At 42.1% G+C, this 27,916-nt stretch overlaps 1 protein-coding gene across 7 annotated transcripts in view; it reads right to left on the bottom strand.

The window, feature by feature from the left end:
- The window catches only part of VPS13B (vacuolar protein sorting 13 homolog B), a 739,916-nt gene that overhangs the window by 16,597 nt on the left and 695,403 nt on the right, over positions 1-27,916 (bottom strand). For all 7 annotated transcript variants that reach the window (XM_058564706.1, XM_058564703.1, XM_058564701.1 and 4 more), the window contains 5 exons: positions 25,711-25,838; positions 25,298-25,497; positions 11,395-11,513; positions 6,088-6,890; positions 1,364-1,540 (listed from right to left, as the gene is read on the bottom strand). In XM_058564706.1, coding sequence (XP_058420689.1) covers positions 1,364-1,540; positions 6,088-6,890; positions 11,395-11,513; positions 25,298-25,497; positions 25,711-25,838 — 1,427 coding nt within the window. The remainder of the gene's footprint in view (positions 1-1,363; positions 1,541-6,087; positions 6,891-11,394; positions 11,514-25,297; positions 25,498-25,710; positions 25,839-27,916) is intronic.

Here is a 27,916-nt window from a genome sequence, read left to right as displayed (position 1 = left end):
CCATGATTCCGTCTGGTTTTCCTAAGAATGGCTATTTCAGCATTGTGCTCAAAATAGTCATAATCCCCTCTAGCAAGTCTGCAGAGATCTCAATGAAGCAAAACTGAAAGAATGCAATGGACACATCCTGAAGCTACCACATTAGCTCATCTGTTACTGGAGGTCTAGTTTCAAGAAGAGATGGTAGATGTCATTTTTGCAGCTGCATCTTTACCAGTAATCTAAAAAAAAACAAAATCCATGCACACACACATAGACACCAACAAACCAAAGAGATTTTGCTAAGAGACGCAGAGAACAAGTGTAAAAAACATTCAGTGAGTCAGTGTGCTAAAATTACCACTGGAGTTCAATTTAACAGGTGTTGGTTGTCTTATTTTAAAATAAAAACAACAGAACCACAAAGATTCAAGTGTCAAGAGTGAGAAATCCACCAGTGACTCATCTGAGTTCCTGCAGCTCAGCTCACAGGCCTCCCGGATGACTGGGGCTCGGGGGAGAGGTCCTGTCATTGTCCACAGAATTTGGTTTATTGCTCTTGCTGTTCTCTTGCCAGCCCCCATCTATGGATCATGGGTTCTCATATTTCAAGCTCAAGTCTTCTTTTGAGCCTTCTAGAGACTTCTATAACCTGCCCACTCATAACAGAGTTGCAGCACTGTTGACAGTAAAAAGCCTTTTATGGGGGAAAAGCCCTCTGCCCTGTTTTCCCTGCCTCCTGCTGAGAAGAAAAAGGGACTCAGATGGCCCTTGTTAGTTCCCAAGTCACTGCCAACCTGACCAAAATATCTTCAAGCAAATACACAGATAAAAACGAAAACATTCTCCTTCTTGCGGGCAGCAGTTTGGCTTCTGTGCCTGATGACCCAGCTGGGCCACAAGATGGCACTGTTTACGTGGCGTGCTACAGGAAAGTTGGCTGTTTCACCTCCGTCTCGGCTTCCATGTCAAAATGTATCCATATCCTCACAAAAGTTATGACAACTGTATCTACATTAAAACAATATATGATGAGGCAACACAGTGTAGGATTTCTGATGTTTAGCAGAAGTCCCGAACACCTTTAATATTTCTGTATTTATCACATGGAATAACAGTTGAGCCAATCCTTGTTTTCCCAATGGGAGGTTTAAAATTCTGAAGTTTCTGAAACATTTTCACACACTACAGGCAAGGAGTGATCTGTTTAAAACATAAGACATTATATATGAGCTTTGTTACAAATCCAACATTTCAGTGCAATTTAGCCAAACAAAGCTCAAGGCAAACTTAACGCATTTAAAACTTTAACACATTCTTAAATAAAAAATAAGACGGGAAAAAACGAAAATAAGGCACTATTACAAGGAAACAAAATAGCTACCTTTGGAAATGTGCTTTACAAATGATGTTGTCCCTCTGGAAACTCCACTCACAAAGGCTCCTGGGCCTCGGGTCAACCCCTCATACGGAAGCCTGAAGAAGTCGGCGATCCCATTCCCGATGCTTCGCACCAAACTTGCCGGGCTGCCGAGGATTTCCAGAGATCCAACCACCCAGCCTGTAACGGACCAAAGGGAAGGGGTTACTGAAACGTGAAATATGGCACTTTCAACATTTGGGAAAAGTGACCCATTTTTCCTGCAATTCATTTTTCACACTAGAATTGAGAATGTAATAAGCTTCTTTGGAGCAAAATATGGGAAATAACTCATTCACTGTGAATTCATAAACGGCAAACTTTCATACTTTATAAATCAAAGTGACCCTTTTGGCAGCCTCACAAATAGCTTTAATATGATTTCCCCGCCTGGCCTCCCGTATTCCTGCTAAAAGGGACCCGTGCAGGGGGACACACGCTCCCGTAAGCCCAAGGAAAGCTGGTGTCTCAGGCAGCAGGTGTTTGCAGGCTGGGAAGTTATCCTTAAAACCTCCTTGGGGCAGTGGAGGCAGCAGGGTGAGGAGCAGATGCCTGGTCAGGGGAGGAGGCCAGATGCTAAATGGGGTGTTGCAAAGGGGATGCAAAGTTCTGACAAGGATGGAGGAGTTATTTTTAATCTTTCCCAATCCTACCAAATTGAGTGCTTCCCTTTGGAGCAGAGCTGGAGCCAGACAAATGTCTCCCCCTCAACCCCAGTTTCAGTTGTGTAAACATTGGTGACATGGACATACTGATTAGGTTAGTGAGAGGGGAGTGTTCCCTGTGAATGTCCCAGGAGGGGAGCTTGGATCTGGTTTCCTACTTGAGCTGGCGCTTGCCAGGAGCTGGCCTGCTCAGTGGCCTGATTGCCGTGTGCACTGCCTCTTGGGAACGTGGCTGTGGTGTGGACTCCAGCAGTGGCTTCCCTTCATCTTCCTCCCCAGGGTAAGGGCTTGGGGCTCTCGGCCCAGAGGGCTGGAGGTACAGGCAAGGGCCAAGGGCTAAGGAGAGGAGGATTGTGAACAGGTGACTTCCTCCTGGAACCCACTGACCTGTCCAGCCTGGGGCTGAGAGCACTCTAATGGGGAGGCCATGGGGACAGGACCCATGTGGGAGCCAACCCTCCCTCACCAGCAGGTTCTTGCAGTACAGGCCTATGACAGAGATCCCCAGTCAAGTTACCGATCCCAGGGGACTGGGAAGGTATGGGTAAAAGAGCCAAGCCAGGGCCCTAAAGGTTCCCAGGCCCAACCTTGCAGGGAGGGACATTCTTAAATTTTGAGCCCACTTCCCTTCTCTGATAGGATGATATCATCATTAGGATGATAACACTAGGGTTTAGAGTAAAAGAGGGAATAACTTCCAGAAGAGGAATATTATAAATGGGAGGGCCTATGGGTGCCAGGCATTCAACTCATTTAATTGTCACAGCGACTGTGCAAGAGAAGTACTATTACCTCCCTTCAAATAAATTCAGATTAGCTAATGACTGAGCCCCTCCCTGGGGTCAGGGGCTGTACCAGGCACAGGGGACAGGAAATCTGACATGGTGTTAGCCTGTCTCCACCGTCTCACAGGCAGGCAGGCGGGCAGGCAGGAGGAAATTGTAGCTCAGAGATTAAGTCAATTGCTCACCATCTCCCTGCCAGTCAGGACATGTGGGCTGGGTTTCCAACCCAGGTTTACTTGATTCTAAAGCTACCCTCCATCTTTTCTGTGAGTCCAGGCTGCAACAAGTAGGCAGAGCAGCCTGGAAGGCTGCGGGATATTCTTCCTTGGAGGACTCTCTCTGGAGGTAAAGAAATAGCAGATTCCCTTAAGCCTGAAATAGTTGTAAGGTTTGCCTGGAGGCAGAAGGTTGGTCTAGAAACATCTCAATTCCCTTTCATTCCAAAGATTCCACATAGAGATAAAGAGAGAAGAGTAAGCTATTGCCAAGCAAAGACCACTCTACAATGGGCCCATTCAGGCAGAATGAGCTGAAACCACCCAGCCTGGCCACACGAGGGTGGGGTTAGGATCTCCCGGCTTAGGACCTCTGCTTGATGTGAGGGCTATGTGGGGACCAGAGCTACTTCTCAGTGGCATCTGAGCTGGCCAGAAAAGGGCCTAAAGTATCTGAGGGCACTCCTTCTTTAATTATTTTCCTCCAAAAGCAATATATCTTTGCTTACTTCTTTGGAAATTTAGTTGAAAAAGGGTGTCTGCCTGACTTCCCATCACACTGAGACTTGTGGGCAGAGAGGGACCCCAGAAAATTATAAAGCCCTCATTCTTTTGTTTAAATAGCATTAGTTCCTCATGTCTAATTACTTTACTGTTTCTTTATTTTTTTTTTTTAAAGATTTTATTTATTTTATTTTTTCCCCCAAAGCCCCAGTGGATAGTTGTATGTCGTAGCTGCACATCCTTCTAGTTGCTGTATGTGGGACTCGGCCTCAGGATGAACGGAGAAGTGGTGCCTCAATGCGTACCCGGGATCCGAACCCGGGCCACCAGCATCACAGCGCGCGCACTTAACCACCAAGCCACAGGGCCAGCCCACTGTTTCTTTATTTTTAAAACCTCTTCAAGGGGCCGGCCCCGTGGCGTAGCGGTTAAGTGCGCGCTCCACTGCTGGTGGCCCGGGTTCGGATCCCGGGCGCGCACCGACGCATTGCTTGTGAAGCCATGTTGTGGCGGCGTCCCATGTAAAGTGGCGGAAGATGGGCACGGATGTTAGCTCAGGGCTGATCTTCCTCACAAAAAAAGTATAAATAAATAAAACCTCTTCAAGGTGACTCCACAAACCTCCCTAGAAATGAGGTCAGGGTATTTTGAGCATCCCAATCAGGAAGCTTGTAACCAAGTCCAGTGGGTGCATCCTACATGCACATGAGATGCAGATGCAATTGATTACTCCCAGGCCAGCTGTCTCTCTTTCTCCACCAGAATGCTAGTACGTTCTCTTTAAGGCTTTTCTTCCCTGGGGGGTTGGTAACCTCCTCCATCTTCCCATTTCCAACTTTTTCAATCACTGCTTTCCTCCAGATAATCTTCAGATTGTCCATAGATATTTAGTGACAGAATTCCCAACAGGCTCTAAAAACTTGGCCCTCTATATTAGAATTTCTTGTCTCAGCATATAATGAAGTTGGGACAACAGCTTAGAAGATTTTTAGGTAGATTACAAAAAATACAAACAGAATGTTCTTGTGAAACCTCATTAAAAACATAAAACAAAACAAAGAAAGATGGTTTTTAGCACACAGGCTGTAGGGGTATGGTTCCTTGGTGCCACAGTTGGAGTTTCTCTGCCAGCTCATTACACAGATGGGTGCTCCCCACACCTCAGCGTTCTGTGGTGCCAGGTGGGAGAGAGGCCTCTTCCTTTCCAGGCCCCAGATCAGTAACCCACACACCTGCTTCTCATGTTGAAAGAAAAAACTGCCTGAAAGGGTAAGTTTCTGGAGTTGTTTATAAATATACCCATCTATTAAATGTGAAATGTTAACTGCTGATTTTTAAATGATTTCTTAGGAAGAAGGAAATATTTTCTTCGTTGTTGTGCAAGCTATCAAAACAGTTCTGGCAGGGTCCGCCCCAAATTTTGTCATTTTCACTTAACGTGTTCGGGTAGCCCTATTAATAACTCTATGAATTTCAATAGGGAGAAAATGTAATCTTACCAGCATGACAACAACATGGGTCACTTACTGCTACAATGTTAATCATATATGGGAATACATTCACCAAGTACAAGGTTACAAAGGTTCTCTCCTTTTACTTGCAGAAAGTAAGACTTGTTCTTTACCAGAAAGGGCCCATAGGACCAACTCTGGCTGGTGTTTGTTGCTTGAATTCATGGGAACTTGAGGAGCTGCATTATCAAACTGAAACTGCCTTAGAGTGAATTTAGGTCAGGAACGCGTTTTTTGAATCCAGTTACCATAGAGTATTCTGAGACAACTCGGTCCTCAACACTCAACCTTTAGCACACAGTACTCCCCATACAGCATTCTGCACACATATTCAAGCCACCCCCTGCAGACTTTTCCAGCTCCGGGCTGTGAAGAGGCTGAGACACGGACAGCCTTCTCTTTGCGATCTGTCTAGACAGGCAGGGCTGCACTGGGTAGGTAGAAGGCTCTTTATGCATCTTATGAGCACACAAATCCTCTGAATTTCTCACCTACAGCTATTCATGGACTGTAATGAAGAAAGCTAACAACCTAGAACTGGATTTCTTTTAGACCCGGGGGCTGAGGGCCTGGGCTGGTTTTCCTGGCTGCACTAGAGAGCTAACATAGAGCCTTGTACCTGCAAGGAGCTAAAGAAGTGTTTGCTAAATGGAATTAAAATTCTAAGTTATATAACAGTGAATATAACAGCTACTATTGCTTGGCTATTCATTAAGTGCCAAGCAAAATGCGGGTTACTTTACATACTTTCATTTCATCTTTCCAAAAATCTTAAAACCCATTTTATAGATAAGGAAACTGAGATGTAGGGGGGTGCAGCAACTCACCCTAGGCCTTATAGCCAGCAGTGGCAGAGCCTAGATTTAAATCCACTGCTGTCTAACCACAAAGCCCATGCTCTTCGCCTCTCACCATATTGCTCCCCTTACGTATTGAAATCGATAAGGCACCACCCCAAAGCACTTCCGTTTTGCCCAGGCCCTAGCTCATCACAGCTTGTGTCCTCACCTGCTCTGAAGAGCGCCCCAGCAGCATAGTGCATCGCCAGGGCATGGACGAGCTGCCTGGCCGTGGTGAAGATGGGGCCTCTTTCAAACACTGAGAAGGAGAGCGGAGTGTGGTCGGAGGCTATGTACAGCTTGAGAGAGGCGTGGATGCTGACGAGGAGATTCACCGGCTCTATCACCAGCTTCCGTAACTTCACAGGATTCACCAAGGCCCTGGCGTGCTGTCTGACCTGCACGGGCAACACCTGTTTACCACCTGAGACCATCGTGGGGTGACTGACCAGGTTGCTGTTAGGAAGGTACGTCTCAAACAAAGTTTTGATGTAGTATACAAATGTATCTTCCACATATAACCGGGCAGGTTTCAATTCAAAACTGAACTCATTAATATCAAATAAGCTCTTGCTCTCCGTTAAGGTGAGGCAAAGTCTGATAAAACAATTTTCCTTATATTCTTCCAAATCTTTGCTGGATACAAGGAGACTTTGCATTTTGGAACACTGAGTAGGTTCTGTTTTTTCTCCCTGGCAGACCAAGACAGCAAAGTGGAAATTGGACTTGTTATACAGCTGGTTGTCTAACTGCAGGTCCCCACAGTAGACCTCCACACCGTAAAGCTGAAAGAGGGCTGCAGCCGTCTCTTCCCCGAGGAGGGGACCAGCCACTGGGGCCATTTGGAGGAAAACATTGTCCAGCGTGAGTCTCAGAAGTTCAGATGCTGCTTTGTGGTGGGTGAGGTCATCAAACACCGCCAGGCTCAACTGAGTGACGAACATTTTAAATGTCACAGTCTTCTCCAAAGTTCTAGAGAAGAAAGGGAAAAGAGCATTAGTCTCCCCCAACTTTTCTTTGTTTCTTTTAATGACAATGCCTTACTGAACACCTCCTGATGTCCCATTGGATTCTTATAGGAAACAAATAAGAACTCAACTTTCAGTACATCGTGTCTGGACAGAGACGGTCAGTATTGGGAAATGTTCCCAATGGGACTGTTACAAGTTCTTGTCATGTTTCTGTGTTTCCCTTACCAACACTAGATTTTTACTGCAAAATCCCTCTAGTCTTTGTGCACTAATTCTCTATTGTTATCATCACAGGGCAGAAAGACATAATAAAATAACCAAGACTCCTTAATTTGAAGAAGTAAAGCAAGCGCAAGAAAATTACCACGAACTCCTACCACAATGGTCCATCTACCAGCGTCTCAGCCCGTGTGCTCCCCTCTCTCCACCATTTCTAGGGCTCAGCTGCCCGTGCTCCCGTTTCTGTGAACCCTTCTACTGTGCGCTAAAGCACTCTGCTCTCACCTCCTCAAGGTCATCATTCCAGCAACTCACTCCTCTTCTACATCATTATTGTTTCATCATTACTAGCAGCTTATAAACATGCTGTTATTGCTCCTACTTAAAAAATCGCTCTCGTAACTCCCCTTTGTCCTCTAGCTACCACTCATTTTTCTGATCCCCTTTACATAAAAACTCCAAAGCATTTTCTAAACACATTGTCTCCTATTCCTCTCCTTTCATTTCCTCCTAACCTTGCTCCAAGCAGGCTTCTGCCCCCACCAGTTTACCAAAGCAACTCTGGTCAAGGCCACCAGTGACTTCCACATGGCTAAATCAAATAACAGACTTGCAGTTTGTGGCTCACCTGATCTACAATGGCATCTGACGTTGTCGATAACTCTCTCCTCCTGGAAACATTTTCTTTACATCCTTTCTCTCAGCTCTTCTACCTCTGGCCACTCATCCTCAGTCACCTATGCATCTCCCTCCTCTTCTCCCAGACCTCTTAAAGTTAAGGTGCTCAAGGCTCAGCCCTTGGTTCTCTTCTCTTCCCATCTCCACTCATTCTGTTTGGAGATCTCCTTCAGTCTCATGGTTTGACATGCCATCTATATGCTGATGGCATATCATACAGTACCATAATATACCTTCCAAAGTCATAGTTAACCTAGAACTCCCCCTGAACTCCAATCTTATATCTCTAACTGCCTAGCCACATAGTCACTTATATTTCTGAAAGACATCTCAACTTGTCAGCTCTGTAATCAAACTTTTGATCTTACCCCCAAACCTACATATAGTCAGTCTTTCCCGTCTCCGTTAATGGCAACCACAGCCTACTAGTTGCCTAGACCAAAAATTCTGGAGTCTTCCTTGATGCCTCTATTTTCAACCCTTGTCCAATGTGTCAGGGAAATCCCACTCCCGCTTTTCCTTAAAAGTCTATCCAGGATCTGACCATTTCTTACCACTTCCAGTGATACCACTGCAGTCTAAGCCATCAGCATCTCTAGTGAGGATAACTGTAATAATCTCCTAACTAGTCTCCCTGCTTCCACCCTTGCTTCTTTACAGTCTACTTCAACAAAGCAGCCAACGATCTTCTAAAAATTCAGGTCAGGTCATGTAACTTCTCTCCTTAGAATGCTCCAGTGACCTCCCCATGTCACTCAGAATGAAAACTAAGAGCCCTACAACAATGTGTCCCCTCCTCCCAGCCCTTCCCTCTCTGACCTCAGGCACTACTACTTACATTTCCACTCACCCCAGTTGGCCCACACTCGCCTCTTCTCTGCTCCTCCAATATGCCAGGCACACTGCTTCAGACCTCTGAACTGGCTGTGCCCTTGTCCGCAAAGCTGTCCCCCAGATGACCACATTACTAACCCTGCTGCTTTCAAGTCTTTGCTCACATGCCAACTTCTTGGTGAGGCTCACCTACACCTGTTGTTTTAAAACTACACTCTCTCGGTCCCTACGCTCTGGCACTCCTGGTCCTTCTTACAGGGCTGTTTTTATATCTGCAGAATACCAACCTTCTTTATATTTTATTATAATATAATAAAATAAATTCAGATTTATGATGTACCATAAAAGTCCTTTTTTAATTATTTTTGTTCTCTGTTCTCCCATTCCACACCTATGAGAATGTAATCTCAAGAGCATGGATTTTGGTCTTTTTATTCACTGATGTACTATCCCTAGAACAGTACCTGGCATCTGTTAAACATTTGAAAAATACGTGTTGAATAAATGAATTAAGGAAGTACAAGTAAATACTGTGCCTTCCCTATTTCTACCAATGAATGGATGGATTATTGCTATTGTCATTAACAAGACCCTACTAATGCCCTACATAAAATGTTTCTGAAATTGTTGTGTAGGCTTGAAATTTTGTTATGCAATTAAAAAAATTTTTTTAAAATAATTTTATTTATTTATTTATTTTCCCCCCAAAGCCCCAGTAGACAGTTGTATGTCATAGTTGCACATCCTTCTAGTTGCTGTATGTGGGACGTGGCCTCAGCATGGCCGGAGAAGCGGTGCGTCGGTGCACACCCGGGATCCGAACCCGGGCCGCCAGCAGTGGAGTGCGCACACTTAACCACTAAGCCACGGGGCCGGCCCCTGAAATTTAAAATTTAGTCTTCAATTTAGTTATACTATGAATTTTTTACAAACACTTCTGGGCAAAGAAAATATTCTACTCAACCTTATTTGAAATATTATAAATTCAAGTTAATAATAATTTGGCAGAGTCAAAATTAATGACTTCCTAACCATCTATGAAAAGCAAGGAACTTTTGTTTAAATAAAAGGCTTACGTAGCCCCTTTTTCAGCCCTTTACCCACATCTCTTAACAATTTTGGTTTCTTTCTTTTCTTTTCAGTCTTATTTCTAGGAAAGTTTTCTGTGCATGTGTGTCTGTGAGAATGTGCGTGCATATATGTATTTATGTGTGCATAGATATGTACATATGACACATAACTAGGATCATATTTATATATCCCATTTTATATTCTGTTTGCTTTATTTTTGATTTATCATATGCATTTTTCTATTCCACTAAATCCTATAAACTTATTTTCTGTGGATACACCATTTATGGTACATTTATGTATCATCCATTCTCTTACTAATGGGCATTTAAACTCTGAATATTTTGTCATCATAATTAGCGATGTGATAAATATCTCTCTGCATATATCTTTGCCTACTTCTTTAATTATTGCTTTAACTCTTAAACTCTTAAAAGTGGAATTTCCAGCCAAAGGGATTTTAAAGCTCTTAATACATATTGCTAAAGTGTTTTCTAAAAAATGGTAACAATTTGGGGCCTGCCCAGTGGCGCAGCATTTAAGTGTGCGTGCTCCACTTTGGCGGCCTGGAGTTTGCAGGTTCAGATCCCAGGCGCGCGCCAACGCACCGCTTGTTAAGCGATGCTGGGGTGGCGTCCCATATAAAGTACAGGAAGATGGGCACGGATGTTAGCCCAGGGCCAGATCTTCCTCAAGGAAAAAAGGGGGAGGATTGGCATCAGATGTTAGCTCAGAGCTAGTCCTCCTCACACACACACACACAAAAAAATGGTAACGATTTACACTTCCACTAGAAGACTGTATATGACGGAACATCACTGTTAATTTGATAGGTAATATCTTATTTAAATTTGCATTTCCTTGATTGCTTGTATTTCCTCTTGCTAGAATTTTCTGTTCATGTCTTTTGCCCTTATTTTATTTTTGGAAGGAAGGGCTATCTTCATATTATTCCTACTGAATTATATGAGTTCCTTTTAATTAAGGATATTAACTCTTTGGTTCATGCTTGCAAAATCTGATGGCAACAGTCAGGTTGAAGGGGAAAAAAACATGTGGCTGTAAGAGGTGAATTTATTTATTTATTTTATTCTTCTTATTTTTTTTTGTGAGGAGATCAGCCCTGTGCTAACATCTGCCAATCCTCTTCTTTTTTTGCTGAGGAAGACTGGCCCTGGGCTAACATCCGTGCCCATCTTCCTCCACTTTATATGGGATGCCGCCACAGCATGGCTTGCCAAGCGTGCGTCGATGCACGCCCAGGATCCGAACTGGTGAACCTCAGGCTGCTGCAGTGGAACACGCGCACTTAACTGCTTGCGCCACTGGGCCAGCCCCAGAGGTGAATTTATTTTTGATGTAGCTTGAATTAAGTCTAATTACTAATTACTAGGTTGTCATGTGTATACAGAAGTATTAATTTGCATTTCATGCTAATGATGACATATAATTCTAAGATGCATGTCTTAGTTTGTAAATCAGTTTGTTAAACTTATCACAGAAGAACTGGAAGAGGTACCCAAGGAAGATGATATATTGCTACCTATTATAGGTATGATTTAAGCGAATAACATGGATTATATGATAATTAACCAAAAGCTTTAATGTATATATAGGGATGAGAGAGAATGGTAAACAGTAGGTTTACAACTTTATAATGGGAAAGCTTACTATACTGCCACTGGGATAATAATTAAACCTACCTGTTGGTATTGGTTAAAATAGGTCCTGCTTTTCCTTCTGGGGCCACAGTGATGAAGACTGTGCCACACTGATGGCCAATGTCCACATATACATAGCCAAAGCCAGTGAGGAACACAACCTGCAAAAAGAAGATTCAAAATCTGATTAAAAAGAAATAGGGCCTCGCGTGGTGGCACAAGCAGTTAAGTGCGTGTGCTCCACTGCGGCAGCCTGGGGTTTGCAGGTTGGGTGCGCACTGACGCACTGCTTGTCAAGCCATGTGACGGCGTCCCATATAAAGTAGAGGAAGATGGGCACGGATGTTAGCCCAGGGCCAGCAAAAAGAAAGAGGAGGATTGGAATCAGATGTTAGCTGAGGGCTGATCTTCCTCACCAAAAAAAAAAAAAAAGAAACAAACACTACTGAAATGGTTGACTTCAAATGTCTCAAGTTCTGACTCAAGACCACAAACACTTCCTGGTTATATTTCTTTATATCCATGTGTACAGGCTATTCAGCTGACTTGAAATGAAAAAAAAAAAAAAGAAAGATGAAATCCAGATTTCTCAATATCCAGCTGTAAGGTTCATAGAAAAAAAAAATGATGGATGATGGGGCATGAGTGTCTTCATTCTCTGCTTCTCTGGAACTGCCAAGTAACTCTGTATGGGCTGGAGCCCAGCCATGGGCCAGCTTTACGTGTGCACATGAATCTCTGTGGAAAATAACCCCTAAAACTCAGGACTTGACATGCAATGTGCAAAAAACTTTCAGGCTCTTGAGTGTTGACTTACGACCATCAGGATGCCCTTCTATGCTGGGGACACAAAAATATACCTGAAAACCTACCAAGACGTGTCATAATCGCCCCAAGGTCACTCACATAACTTGTAACAAGAATGTCAGATAACTTCATTTTCTTGGAGTCAAAATTAATTTTTCTACCATAAGAAGGTAGACTAAGACCTAAAAAAACTTCTATCTCAGAAGCCAGGTGCCAGGCCAGCAGAACAGATGTCCTTTCAGCAATAAATACCGATGCTGCTTAAATGGAGAAATATTTGAAAACAGAACAGAGCTATTTGAAAAACAACTCCAAGAACATCATGTTCACAGCCAGCATTACCTGAGGGTAGGGGCAAGAACCTCCTTATGTTTGGGAACGTGGATTCTGATGATTTGCAATATCAATTCAGTCCAAGTCTGGGCCCTTTATTATTGTTAGGACAGCAAATAAAAGAAGCAAGACTGAAATTCCTGGATGAAGGAACACAGCTAGGTGCCTGCCTGACAGGTAATGAATGTATTCTCATTCTGACTATACTAAGAGGTACCAGAAGGAGTGTACACAGAACCACAGGAGAGAGTCACAGATTCAAATTTGGATGTGACTTCAAAGTCACTGAGCTTTTTTCTTGTACAATAGCTCCTCCTTCAGCAATCCTGACCATCTTCAGCATCCGGGGCTCCTGGATGTCATCTCTGCTGGGCCCCCTCATCACCCTCCACAGCCCAGCATTCCTCAGATCCTCCAGCTCTGCTGGCTCCTCCACCAGTGCCTTCTTTGTCATTGAATAGCCACTGCTCTAGCTTAGGCCCTTGTCTGCCACTCAGTACTCCCTGTGCCTCAAATACACTTTTCCCCATAAAGTCCTTTCAAAATCCTATGTATCTTCACATACGTGGCTTAAGGATACCTTATTCCATGAAGGTATTCTCTAATTTTTCTATTCCTTTTCTTGGCTGGATACTTACTCCTACATTCCAAAAGTACTTTAACCATATTTCTATTTGATTATAAAATCATATTGTTTGTATTACAGTCACCTATTTATATACCCAACTCAATCACTAGACTGTCAACTTCTTGAGGGCATGAGTGGTGTCAATCTGTATTCTCTATGGACATGCTTCCCAAATGGATTGCTTTACAAAAATACCTGTTTCAAAAAACTGTATCCTGAATTTGCCTTATTTGTTCCAAGGTAAGAAGCGAACCAGACTATGATAAAATTTGGAATGCAGCCACCTTAAAAAATGGCTCAGCTCATGAATCTAAAACAGGTATTCTTTGAGAAACATTCACATTTATAAAAGCCATTATTTTGTATGATATGTAAAGTAAGTCGATTGCTTTTTTTTTTTTCTTTTGTTGCGAGCAAGATTGGCCCTGAGCTAACATCTGTTGCCAATCCTCCTCTTTTTGCTTGAGGAAGATTGTCGCTGAGCCAACATCTGTGCCAGTCTTCCTTCACTCTATATATGGTATGCCGCCGTAGTGTGGCCTGATGAGCAGTGCATAGGTCCACACCCGGGATCTGAACCTGCAAACCCCGGACTGCCGAAGTGGAGCACGCGAACTTAACCACTACACCACTGGGCCTGTCCCAAGTCAACTGCTTGTTTACTAGGCTTATAGACATGGGATTATTCATTTGGCACAAACCTTTTAAAGGCCCTATGCTCCCATCTATATTCCCTTCTCTCAATGACTGTCCATACTTCAGTGCATACCCCAGGATTTCAGCAGAGAGTGTTAAAAACCAGAACTACCACCCCTCAAGGGAGGCAAGGAGGGGATCAGAAGAGGGAAATATTTATTGTTCTACGCATTCTCAAAGTAATCCTCAGGCATTATGAAATCTTAATCTAAATCTAAACCATTAATCTAAATCTTTAAGGTACTTCTGCCCAAAGACCTGGACTCTGGAGATAAAGTTTTGCTGGGTCTCTTTCACTCACCACTAAAACGGAAGAAACACAGACTTTAATTCTTGGAGCCTATTCTTGTCTCTTCACATATAGAGAAACAACTCACAACACCAAGCCTTTTGTCCAGTGGCAGTTCTAGGGATTAGGAAGTTAGGTACCTAAGTGCCAGAGAAATTAGGTACCTATACCCACATCTCCCAAAGTTTAAAGTAAATCCTTGTTTCGGTCTGATGGTTCAAACATTCAATCATTCAATTATTTGATACTTAAAAAGTACTTACAAAGAGTTGGTCACGATATTAGGCATCAAGAAGATACAATCACACCCTCAAGTTGCTCACAGCTCAGTTGGTGAAAAAGCCAAGTATGCAAATAATGAGATAATAAATAACAGTTCTAGGACAGAGATGTATAAGATACTCCTTCCTCTTAGTGTATTAACCATCACGGTCTCTATATAAGCTCATGAGGGCAATGGTTTTGGTGTCCATTTTATTCAGTACTTATAACCAGTGCCTGGTACTCAATAAAGATCTGAATGGACATCATTGTGGCTCCTGTGGTAAAGACTTCTAGTGTCCACCCATGTCTAGCTGCCCTCTCCTTCCAGGCACAGAGCAGGATTATACTCCTTACCCCAGTGCAGTTAGATATGGCCATGTGACTAGTTTTGGCCAATGGGCTACAGGCAGAATCAACATGTGTTACTTCTGAGCCAAAGCATAAAAGAGCCAGCTTTCTTCCCTTGCTGCAGAGACTGAATAAAGGCTTTATGTTCCAGATCAATGGTGGACCAAATCCGATCCACTCCTTGTTATTGTAAATAAAGTTTTATTGGAATATAGCTACACTCATTTATTTATATATTGTCTCTAACAGCAGAACTGAGAAGTCATGACAGAGATTATATGGCCTGCAAAGCCTAAAATATTTACCATGTAGACCCTGAAGAAAACCTTTGCTGACTCCTGCTGTAGATGGTCATGATAGATTGTTACACAGCCAAGGAAGTGCACATCCCAGTATCCATTCCTTGTTTAGTCCCTTCCCATGCTGACACAAGAGCTTGGCTATGTGACTTTCTTCAGCTAATGGGATATCAGCAAACATGAGGCAAGAAGAAGCCTGACAAGGCTTGCTCACTCGGGTTTGCCCTCTTGCCACCATATGAGGAAGCCTGGTCTAGCCTTCCTAAGGAGGAAAGACCACATGGTGAGAGAACTGCCCAGACCTCCCAGCTGAAATCATCCTTCAGTCAACCCTCCAGCTGCATAAGTGATTCCAGGCTCCTCCTGCAGAAAAATCACCCAACCAAACTCTTAGAATCACGATAAGTTAACCGTTGTTGTTTCAAGCCTCTAGGTTTTGGGATGGTTTGTTACAATGGGGCAAATAGAAGATGATGGCACTTCCATCAACCTGCGTCCTTGAGTGACCATGTAGAACAGAGCCCCCAAATGACCAACACTGGCCACACAGCATGAGCAAGAAGTAAATTCTAGAATTATGACAGGCAGCATAATCTAGCCTATACTAAATAATACAGATATTGGTAATAGAAGTAGAGTTCTAGAAAAACCTAAAATATGAGTCCTTGGATTAACAATCAGGCAGTAGAAATTGATACTGAAAGCTAAAAAAACATGAATTCATGTTACGAAGTAGCAAGACATTTAGCAAAACTCTTGTCTGAGATTACCTGGGAGGTAGATCATAAACCCAATAAATTTGTAGCTCTAGAAGATGAGGTTTGAAAGCAAAATATTAGTAGCGTGTATTGGTTGTTGTTGGCTGTGTCTGGCAATTTATTATGAAGAAGTGAGCTCAGGGAAGAACTGGGCTAGTTTGCAATAAAAATGAAAGAGAATAGAGAGATTCCAGAAATTCAGGGCCTTGCAAAGTTAGAAGTGCTTTTACACCCCAAACAGCAAGAAATAAAATTTTGTTTTTGAACATGAAGATAGATTAATACTCAGCCTTAGGGCTATATGTAGGCATTATACGCACTGATAAAACTTCTTAATTGTTAAAGTGACTCAGAAAAACATTTAGATTAAAACTTTCCCACAGAAGCTCTCTTAAATCCAGAGAGAGGTAAGGAAGCAAGATAGCACAGAAAAATGTCTTAAAATAGGACCATGGATGTGGTTATTAGTACATGGAATTCTCTGGAATCAAATAGATAAGAAGTCTAGTGAGTTTTGAAGAAATCACTACTGCCCAATAAACTCACGAACCTAGACTAAAAGAGACTGCGATTATTTGAGACCCAGTACAAGCTTCAATTGTTGCCAAGGAAGATCTCTGAGGGAGATACAGGGACTGGAAGAATAACAGCAAGAAAGCTCTTCCAAGAGCAGAACAGGGCTCAAAGACTATTCCTTGCTTCCAGGGTATAGACCCCCCAAGATGCACCCAGAACAACTGCAGAATTGTTATGGAAGAGAGGCTGCTGTATGTCTGTCATTCTTCCTCTTTCCAATTTGGCGGGGCTATTACTGTTATCCCATCCTGTAACATGGCGGGGAGATGGGGAGCAGATGAGTTCATAGGTTTTCAGATGGAAAGGAGTCACATCCAGACTGAGAGAGAGCATCATTCAGAACTACTTGATTTCCAGGGGGATAGATTTCCAGTGACTGGTTAGAATCCTGGGGAGAAGATTTCTTTGCTCTGTGTGTAGGAAAAAGAATGAATGAAATGATTGATGGCTAAGGGGATTTTTTCTTTTTGAGTAGTTTGTTATTGCAGAATGAGCTGGCCAGTCCTGATCAATGCTGTCATTTAGTTACTTTTTACTTTCTTCACTTCACACTGGTAGTGTGGGGGTGTGTGTGGAAGGCTATAGGCAACATATAGCCAGACACTTGCTGTTTTAACCATAAAACATTTGGGGGATACTCTGTGTTTCACCATCTGTGTCTGTGCTAGAGCACTTTGATCAGTAAGACTTCCTCTTACATATGTGGGTATAAGAATACCATTCAAGGCCGAGGTCCTGCCTTCCACTTCCACATTGTCTTTTACTACAGTTACAAGTAAAAAACACCTTAACATCACTTGTGCTTTTCTATATAGTCAGTCATCTTTACTAAAATAATTATTTACCATATGTCCAACAAATATTTTAAAAAATTACACCAGTTTAATTTTACTGAGTAAATAAGTTAGAAGGGGACACAGGAAATAACTGAAAATATTTTTGAAAGTCTATCTCTTCCTTTCTTTCCCTCTTTCTCTCCACCATCCCCCCTCCCCTCCCAGGCTACACGTGACAATCCAGGGATAATAAAGGGGGAGTTATAAAGCAGCCCAGCATTGCAGCTGAACTAAACTCAAATAACAGGTATCCCTGTTATTAAGTCTTTAAGCTGTCCCATCCTCCAGTTTTTACTGATTCCCTCTTCAACTGGGCTCCAGTTCCCATTATGGTACATCTTGCTGAGCTTCGTCTCTCTCCAACTCTCTTTCTTCTACCTGACTCATTTTGCCCCATCTTAAATTTTCACTTCCTTTCTTGATGGTTAATTCTATGTCAACTTGACTGGCCACGGGGAGCTCAGATTAAAACACTATTTCTGGATGTGTCTGTGAGGGTGTTTCCAGGTGAGATTAGCAACTGAGTCGGTGGACTCAGCAGACTGCTCTCCCCAGTGTGGGTGGACATCATCCAATCCGTTGAGGGCCTGAATAGAACAAAAGGTGGAGGAAGGAAGCATTCGCCCCTTTTTTTCCTGCCTCACTGTTTGAGCTGGGACATTTCATCTCCTCTTCTCCTACCCTAGGAATGGAATTTATACCATCAGCTACGATGGTTCTCAGGCCTTTGGACTGGGACTGATTTACACCATGGCTTTCCTGGGTCTCCAGCTTGTCTCCGGCAGATCATGGGATGTCTCAGCCTCCATTAATTGATCTGAAGATATGCTAATTAAGCATTATATTTGTTCTGCTGACTTTTAGCTAAAATTCATAAAACATCTCACCTCCTATTTTGGGAAGGAATAAATTTAAAATTTACTACTTATATCTCCAGATCAAGCAGTTTGCAAAATAATATCTTAAGAAGGAAAACTATGATATGCAAGAATTCAAGACTTAGACTTTGAAGGGAAGAAGAGATTTCTATGTGTGCTGCAGATTGAACCCTAACCTGTAGAGGGAGTAAGGGAGGAAGAGGTAGTCTGCTTGGTCTCAGGCAGTGGTCTGTTTTAAGCAGTCTAGTGGACTGGAGACCGTTTTCTGGGCTGGACTCTGTGTTTTAGTAATCACTGTGGTGGTAGTTGTGGAGACAGACCTGAGGGTGGGAGGCTGACGACAGAGAGACCCTTTAAGGGGCTACTGCTAAAATCGAGGAAAGGGATGATGAATAAAAGGCCTGAAGCAGACCCTGGTCACAGAGAGAAGGGGCAGATACAGAGACATTTCTGAGGAATTTCTCCTAGAACTTGGTGACTTACTGGATGTGAGGAGGAAGAGAGAGAAAGGAGCGCACTGGGATGCAGTAAGAAAAGATAGGCTTGGAAGATAGACAGTCCTGGGTTTGAACCCCAGGTCCACTTGCTCTGTGCAAGTTAACCTCTCTGAGCTTCAGGTAGCATCTGCTTTTAACGGACATGATAGGACTAATGACAATATTTATAGAGTACTTGACATAAAGCAGGCATTCAATATGAATTTATATCAAAAAAAAATTTTTGTTTTTGTTTTGCTGAGGAAGATTTGCCCTGAGTTGACATTCGTTGCCAATCCTCCTCTTTTTTTGCTTGAGGAAGATTAGCCCTGAGCTAACATCTGTGCCAATCTCCCTCTATTTTTTTGTATGTGGAACACTGCCACAGCATGGCCAGTGAGTGGAGTAGGTCTGTGCCTGGGATCTGAACCCTTGAACCTGGGCCACTGAAGCAGAGCACATGGAACTTTAATCACTTGGCCACGGGGCTGGGCCCTGTGTCAAGTTTTTATACTGGGAAAACTGAAGTAGAGACTCCAGAAGAAGCTGGCTTGGGGAACGGAAAAGGATCACTTTGGTTTCAGATGTGAGTTTGAGATGATTGTAGGTCTTTCAGGTAGAGATGTCTGGTGGGTAGCTGGAAATACAAATCTGGAGCTTGGGAGGGCTGTAGGGGCCAGAGTATATCTGGGAGTGAATGGGTGATAGTCAGCAGCTAAAGTTATTAGATGAATTAGATCTCCCAGAGAGGAAAGCAAAGGAGATGAATTTCTAAGATGACGAGGTTAGAAAAGGTTGGATAAGGATGAAAAGAAAATAGCAGATATTCTGGATGTAATTCTTCCCTCTGTATATTTACTGAAAAATATTTTAGGGAAATCCCTAAATAGGGTACGTGTTCTTTAAGCATTAATGCTCAGTGTTACTTCTGTCTGATCTGCACCAAATGGACTGATTACACATTTAAGTCCTGGTTCATCAAGGCACTTACCAAAGTGTCTCATGATATTCTTGTAAGCAAGATAAGAAATATCTTATCCAGCACAGTTTAAAAAGTGCTTTTAGATGCATTTTCTTATTTAAGAAATGTAGAGTTTGATGTGTTAGTGGCTGACTGAACCTACGCATTAGGGAAGTGTCTAGTGATTCACTACAGCACGTAGACCTTGGACTTGTCCTGTTCAACATTTTATTAATGACTTGGATGAACACGTAGAATGCATGCTTACCACATCTATAGATGACATAAAGCTACCAGGGATACTTAATATGTTCGATGACAGCATCACAAACTTTTTAAAAAAAGTGATTCCAACTAGCTGGATTAGGTGAATGGCAACAAGATTTAATTTATTGGGGATAAATGTAAAGTCCTGTCACTGGGTTCAAAAAGTCAACTGTACAGCATGTCATATGATAAAGATGTGGGGGATGTGGTTGACCACAGTTCTATAATAACAAACAGTCTGAACTCGTTACTAAAATGCTAACTGACTCTTCTACTTTATTAATGGAAGCATAGGGAAGTAATAGCTAGTTAGACCACATTTGGAATACTATGTGTAATTTCGGCTGCCATATTTTTAAAAGGGAACATAACACACTAGTGTGTTCAGACAAGGGTAACTTGGTGATGGGTCTGGAAATCACATTTACTGAAGGAATGATTCAAGGAACCAGAAATGTTTGGTCTGGATAAGGGAACACTTAGAGAAGATGTCGAAGCTGCCTTCATATAATTGTAATGTTGCTGTGTTAAAGGGGAAGTAAATAATCTGTGATGCCCCAGAGGGCAAAACAAGGATGAATGAGTGGATGCTACAGAGGAAGTTTTCAGCTTGATATGAGCAGAAACTTTCTGATAGTCACTGCTGGAATAAGCCATGACTATGGCACTGGGAGTCTTCTGAGGCGAGATGTCATGCAACTCTTGCACCAGGTAAAAGGGGAAATTAGAAAACCTCTTCTAACCTATGCTTTCACGAACTTTCAGGCAGCAATATTTGTAGCTAGGGCGGGACTCCAAAGGACAGACAGTGACCCAGCTCGGTGTAGGAAAAATAAAACTGGGCCACATGTGAGCAGATCCAGGTTCCAGCCTGACCTTGCTTAGTTATAAGCCACCTAGGATTACTCTTTAAGCCTCAATCCCCTCATCAGTAAAATAAACACAAAAATTATTGCCCTATCTTAAAATTTTTGTGGTGATCAAAGGCTCTATCTTAGGACTTACCACAGTTGAGTGCATTTATTTAGTTACTCAGGTCCCTGAAGGCGGGAATTAGGCCTTATCCAGGGCAAAGGGTTTGGCCCTTGACAGGTCCTCAAGAAAAGTTTGTTAAATAAATGACTGCAAGAATGGAGACTGTGGCTGTGAAAGCACTTTGTAAATGGTACAGAGCTAATATAAACATGAAGGACTGTCATTCCCTCCTCGCCCACACACAATTTGAGAAGAAAACTTCAATGACAATGACCCCACTGAACACTTCTGCTAAGAGTCAAAGATCATGAGAATTTACTGGATCTTTTTAGAAGAGAATTCACCTGCAAAGGGATAATTTTTATCTGCTTTTTGGGGTTCAAATAGCTCATTCTTCTTTGCTATTTCAATGGCTCAGAAATTGCTTTTCATAAACAATTCAATGACTTCGCATGGCTCTTAAGATAAAAACCCAAATCCCTTATTGGAGATACAGGATCTTGCCAGGTTTGGCCTTGAATTGCCTCACTAGCCTCCTCTCCCACCCCTGTTTCCTTCATCTGGCACTGTGGCCACACCGGCATTTAGATCCCTGAAAGGACCGTGCTCCCTCTCTGAGCACCAAAGCTTCAAACATGCTGTTCTTTCTGCCAAGAAAAATCTCCTACTCTCTTTTCTACTTAATGCTTGTTCCTCCTTGAAGGCATAGATGCAAGGTCTCTTACCCAGAGATACACTCCTTGGCCTCTCAAACTAGTCTGCTGTACACTCGAACAACACGGGTTATGTCTTTCCTTCATAGCTCTTACCAGAGTTCATAATAATACAATGACCTATATGATTACTTTTGCTCTCTCTTCCACATGTCATCTCCTTGAGGGCAAGAGCTGTGTTCCATATTGTTCACTATATTTTATGTAGTCCCAGCACTAAGTTATAATGTCTGGCACATATTAGAAACTCAGTATTTGTCGACTGAATGACTAAAGCATACTTCACAATGTTTATGTTAAATGGTAACTACTATGTTTTCTTTGTATTTTTTTTGTTTTGAGTTTTTCAAAACAACGTTGCTTAACTTTGACAAAAATAAGGCTTCTGACTATCAGAAATTGAAATCCCATACACTATGACAGGATTCTAAACTACTTCCCTAATAGGCTCAAATTTATGACCTTAAAATGTAAGCTTATTTTTTTATGCCTTTACTGATTTATTGAGAATCTAGATTTTCTTCCCCTACAGTCAGGCTACCACCCACTGTCAAATTATGGATAAGAGAACCAGTTGTCACTTCACAGCCTCTGGCTGAGATGTCTTCTAACCAGATGCGGGCCAGGGACACAGAAACCCCAGAAAATCCACACCAACTTCACAACCAGAATTTTGTGATTCTTACATGTTATCAGGTCTTCCCGATAATTCTTGATCCAAAGAATACTTCTTTGTGTGATTATAAAGTTATTTTCTGCATACTCCCTCTCATATTCCATTTCAAAATTATACAACATGACACTCTCCTATTTACAAAATTGAGGCAAGGGGTATATCTATGACTGACAAAAGCTAAAAAAACTTTCTTCCTTATGGTACAATAGGGATTTTATGGTGTTTTAATTCGGCTTTTTTAGGTCAGCTTTGAAATTCACATCACTTGCCTCAGACCCAGGGCTGAGGAAAGGCTCCTGGAAGACAAAGTCACTCCTACAGAAGGGCTGCTTCCTTTCATCAGAGGACACAGCTCCCTTCACTCCCCAGTGATTTATGTGTCCTTGTGTATTACTGAGGAGATGTTGGTGAGGGTCTGAAACAAATCTTCCTCCAGAATAGGAAGTAAGCCATGGTCTGCAGGACATATGGCACCCAGCTCCTCAAAGATTAATGGGAACATGAGACTTTGCTGGGTCCTCAGTCCAGGGATGATAAGGGTGTTGGAAAGAGTATCTCCTCTTAGCTTTGAAGTGTCCCTAACTACAAAGGTTTGAGGAAATTTAGAGTGAATGGGAATCCCCCAAATAAAGTTTGGCAGGCAGAATGCCTATTGTAAAGAATTCCCTAGACATATATAAGCACGGTTTCAAAAATCTTCAGACCGATGCAAGCAGAGTTCAGGGACGCTTGAGAAGCTTGCAATATTTATTTTGTAAACTAATGAGATCAGGAACACCTCCTGAGGCTGCAGCAGATACAGCCGATTTTCATTGTTCATCAAATGAGCACTGGGTGGAAATCACACCCCTGGGTAGTTTGGGGCCGCTGCAAATGCAGGTCTCCAAGGGGAGTGTGGCCTCCAGGCTGCTTGGCCACTCTTGCACCCGTCCCTGGCCACGTTCTTCACCTGTTTCCATTGCTGCTGCTTTCCCCGGGCCCCCGGGCCCCGACCCCTTTCCCTCCCTCTCTTATAGAGGATTCATTCCATGCTTCACAGCAAACTTAGGGCCACTGAGCATTCACTCAATTTTCCAGTCCCATCCCTCCAAATATCTCTACCTATACCTGCGCCCATCCCCACCTCTTTTCCACTGTCAGAAAAGAGGACGCGGTCGTTTTGTTCAAGCACAATTACACTCCCTGTGCCTTGGATTTGTCTTTCTGGGCAACTGCTCGCTCATAATTTCCACTTGTCTTTGACCAACTCCTCTCCTACAGTACATGAAGAACTTCCTCCCCACTGATCTCATTTGCTTCACGGCCGCGCTCCTTGAAAGAACAATTCGCACTTGTTCCTCCACTCCCTCACTTCCCTTCACTCTGAACTTGTAATTTAATTGTTACCTTGCTTCCCTCTTTCCACCATCTGACACCCTGTACCTTTCTCCTTCTGGGGCTTGCATGTTTCTACCCTGCCCAGGTTCTTCTGCCACTCTGCTTGTTCCTTCTCAGTCTCTTTTACTGCAATACACTTACATGTTGGGGTTCCCCAAGGTTAGATGTGGGACCCTTCTTTCTTCTTTTACACAATCTCTCTTGGTAACCTATCTTCTCATTCATTCAGTCAGTCATTTATTTATTCATTTGATATTTATCGAGATCCTACTGTGTTGACAAGCACTCTGCTGTTGGCTGAGGATGAATAAAGCCGGTATCTGAGTGCCAGGAATCTTGACTTAGTAGGAAATCATTTAAAGAAACAAGTGCAATTAAATGGTACAAATGTTCTGTGAGTATGTAGAGAGTCCCAGGGTTGGGGAGGAGACTTCACAGGGATGAAAAGAGAGAACCTCTTGAGAGATGAGAAAAAATGTGCCAGCAGGACTGGGGAAGAAGGGAGGAATCCCAGGTAACGAAGTAGCATTCATAGTACAGGATTTGGAATCAGGTAGGTCTGGATAAAATCTTTGTTCTTTCTCTTATAATACATGGGAATTAGGCCATATTACTTCTGGAGGTCTCAGTTTTCACTTCTGTAATACAGAGATGATAGTCTTATCTTGTATGGCCATTGTAAAGGTTAGATAAGAATGTAAAGTGCTCAGCACAATGCCTGGCATACAGTAAGTGATTATTAAACGACAATCATTATTATTACTATAAATGTATTTATAAATGTAATATGTGTTTTGTAACCATTACAAAGACTTACTTCACAGGCTTGTTGTGAAGATCAAATGAACTAATAGATGTGAAAGAACATTAAAAAAGTACAGAACAATACTATTCAGCCATAAAATGGAATGAAGTTCTGATACATCTACAATATGGATGAACCTTGAAAATATTATGCTAAGTGAAATAAGCCAGACACAAAAGGACAAATCTTGTTTGATTCCACTTATATGAGGTGCTTAGAATAGGCAAATTCAGAGACAGAAAGTACAGTAGAGGTTACCAGGGGCTGAGCGGAGGGGAGAAGGGGGAGTTATTGCTTAATGGGTACCGAGTTTCTGTTTGAGATGATGAAATAGATAGTGGTGGTGGCTGCACAACACTGTGAATGTATTTAATACCACTGAATTATACACTTAAAAATGGTAAATATGTACAGCAGAAACGAAGTGCTAGGTTCATGTGCCATTTTCAACAAAAATGACACCACTAACATCTACAGTAAGAGACAAATCAGGACATTTAATCTCTTCAGGGTTTAATCTGCTCAGGTTTTTAAAATTGTACTTATATTTGCAGAGTTTTATGTACTACTAGTACAAATATATATTTTTTAAAATTAGTAAACTTTCAAAAGAGGGAATTAATCTAAGGTTGGCATTATGATTGCTGTAAATCTGGACAGTTGGGCTCCCTTCTATATAGAGAAGTCTAACAATTTTATTTCGATTTTCACCTTGGATTAGACCCATGATGGGCCTGCTTTTACCAATCGTTTCTCTCTGGTTAACAGTTGTATAGTATACTTTGGAGATACATACTTGTGTTTGAGATTTTACAACATAATGAGGACATTATGGATAATGTAAAAATGGATACACATGCGCCCTTACAAAGAGACAAGAAGTTCAGCATTTAGAAAATTATGCTTAAAAGTAGACAACCATCAGAATTTTAGAAAAGGAAATTTTTCTTTGGGCCTTGGCAGGACACACGCGGCTCACTGACCTGTGTTCCCTGACTATTGATGTCTACGGCATCACTCCACTCAGTTGTTATTTCATCCAGCAATTCTACTCTCAAAAGGAGGCTAGGAAGTAAGTCTCTGGTCTTACAGTCTGGATAACTGGAAATCTGATGATACAGCTCATGATGAATTGAGCACTCAGAAGGAATTTTTCTGCAATAAACCTCAAACTTCGGAATATCTAAAATGAAAAAAAAGGCATATGCAGACTTAGGCTTGACAACAAAGACTTAGGAATATTAAACATAATGTGGCAAGAGAAACTTCTCAAAGAGGCATGAATAATATTTTTATTTAAACATTCTTCACAGGATCACAGGTAACTTCTGAATCAAAAACCACCAGAAAAAACATAGGTTTTTGTATTACATAAATTCAATGCCATAAAATATACCTTTAATATTTTCCTTTATAAGTATTGTTACTGGACATCTGTTGTGGAAAATTATTCGAGGACTAGGGTCTTCTGAGAGGGTTAAATAAGTCACTCCAAAATGTTCTTGATATGTCAGTGCAATAGCCCTAGAATAGAATCAAATCAAATGACAGAAATGGTTTAGAAAAAAATGAATGCTTTCTCTCCCGGTACATGCCTATTTATTATCTTTTTTTGTGAGGAAGATCAGCCCTGAGCTAACATCCATGCTAATCCTCCTCTTTTTGCTGAGGAAGACCGGCTCTGAGCTAACATCTATTGCCAATCCTCCTCCTTTTTTTCCCCCAAAGCCCCAGTAGATAGTCGTATGTCACAGCTGCACATCCTGCTAGTTGCTGCATGTGGGACGCGGCCTCAGCATGGCCGGAGAAGCGGTGCGTCGGTGCACGCCCGGGATCTGAAGCTGGGCCGCCAGTAGCGGAGTGTGCGCACTTAACCACTAAGCCACGGGGCTGGCCCGGTACATGCCTATTTAGATTTGCAATATTCAGAACCCTACAACAGCTGCTCTTTCATAGATCAGAGGAAATGTTTTCCAGAGAAAGGAGGCCATCCTGTCACCTATTAACTGCTATATACTAATTATACAGTTTACTGATTTTTTTCCCAACAATAGTAACATATATTTATCAAAAAATATTCAAAAAATGGGAAAATTATTTAAAAGAAAAAAAACATAACTCTACCACTCAGAGAGAATTCCAGCTAACCTGTGCTAACCTTTCCTCCTGCTCTTTTTCCCTCTATGCATATGTGCCTTAAACTCTTCAGATAGGATGCTTCTTCCTCAAAAGTGCTTGATAAATTTTGGCAAAGGAGGAGCTGATGTACTTTTAGAAGGATGACTAGAGAATTTGGGTGCTTGCTCTTTTTTTTTTTTTTTTTTTTGATGTATTAATAGTTTATAACATTGTGAAATTTTGGTTGTACATTATTGTCAGTCACCATATAAATGCCTACCTTCAGCCCTTGTGCCCACCCCCCAAACCCCCTGCCCCTGGTGTCCACCATACAGTTCTCTCTGTCTGTGTGTTTATTTATAGTCCACATATGAGTGAAATCATGTGGTGTTTGTCTTTCTCTCTCTGACTTATTTCACTTAACATAATACCCTCCAGGTCCATCCATGTTGTTGCAAATGGGATGATTTTGTCTTTTTTATGGCTGAGTAGTATTCCATTGTGTGTGTGTGTGTGTGTGTCTGTGTGTGTGTGTGTATACACCACATCTTCTTGATCCAATCATCAGTTCAGGGACACTTGTGTTGCTTCCACTTCTTGGCTATAGTGAATAATGCTGCAATGAACATAGGGGTGCATAAGCCTCTTTGGATCACTGATTTCAGGTTCGTTGGATAGATTCCCAGTAGTGGGATAGCTGGATCATAGGGTATTTCTATTTTTAATTTTTTGAGGACTCTCCATACAGTTTTGCATAGAGGCTGCACCAGTTTGCATTCCCACCAGCTGTGTATGAGGGTTCCTGTTTCTCCACATCCTCTCCAACATTTGTTGTTTTTTGTCTTGGTGATTATAGCCATTCTAACGGGCGTGAGGTGGTATCTTAGTGTTGTTTTGATTTGCATTTCCCTGATGATTAGTGATGTTGAATATCTTTTCATGTGCCTACTGGCCATCTGTATATCTTCTTTGGAGAAGTGTCTGTTCATTTCCTCTGCCCATTTTTTGATCTGGTTGTTTGTTTTTTTGTTGTTCAGTTGTCTGAGTTCTTCATATGTTATGGAGATTAACCCCTTGTCAGATGTATGTTTTGCAAATATTTTCTCCCAGCTGGTGGGTTGTCTATTCATTTTGATCCTGGTTTCATTTGCCTTGTAGAAGCTCTTTAATCTGATGAAGTCCCACTTGCTTATTTTTTCTTTAGTTTCCCTAGTTTGAGTAGGCACGGCATCCAAAAAGATTCCTTTATGACCAACGTCAAATAGTGTGTTGCCTATTCTTCTATGAGTTTTATAGTTTCAGGTCTCACCTTCAGGTCTTTGATCCATTTTGAGTTAATTTTTGTGAATGGCTATAGCAGATGGTCCACTTTCATTCTTTTGCATGTGGCTGTCCAGTTTGCCCAACACCATTTATTGAAGAGACTTTCCTTTCTCCATTGTATGTTCTTAGCTCCTTTGTCGAAAATTAGCTGTCCATATACG

Source organism: Diceros bicornis, chromosome 21 (assembly GCF_020826845.1).
Source record: "Diceros bicornis minor isolate mBicDic1 chromosome 21, mDicBic1.mat.cur, whole genome shotgun sequence".
NCBI lineage: Eukaryota > Metazoa > Chordata > Mammalia > Perissodactyla > Rhinocerotidae > Diceros > Diceros bicornis.
Note: the sequence above shows the minus strand (reverse complement) of the source record. Positions and strands in the feature narration are given on the sequence as shown.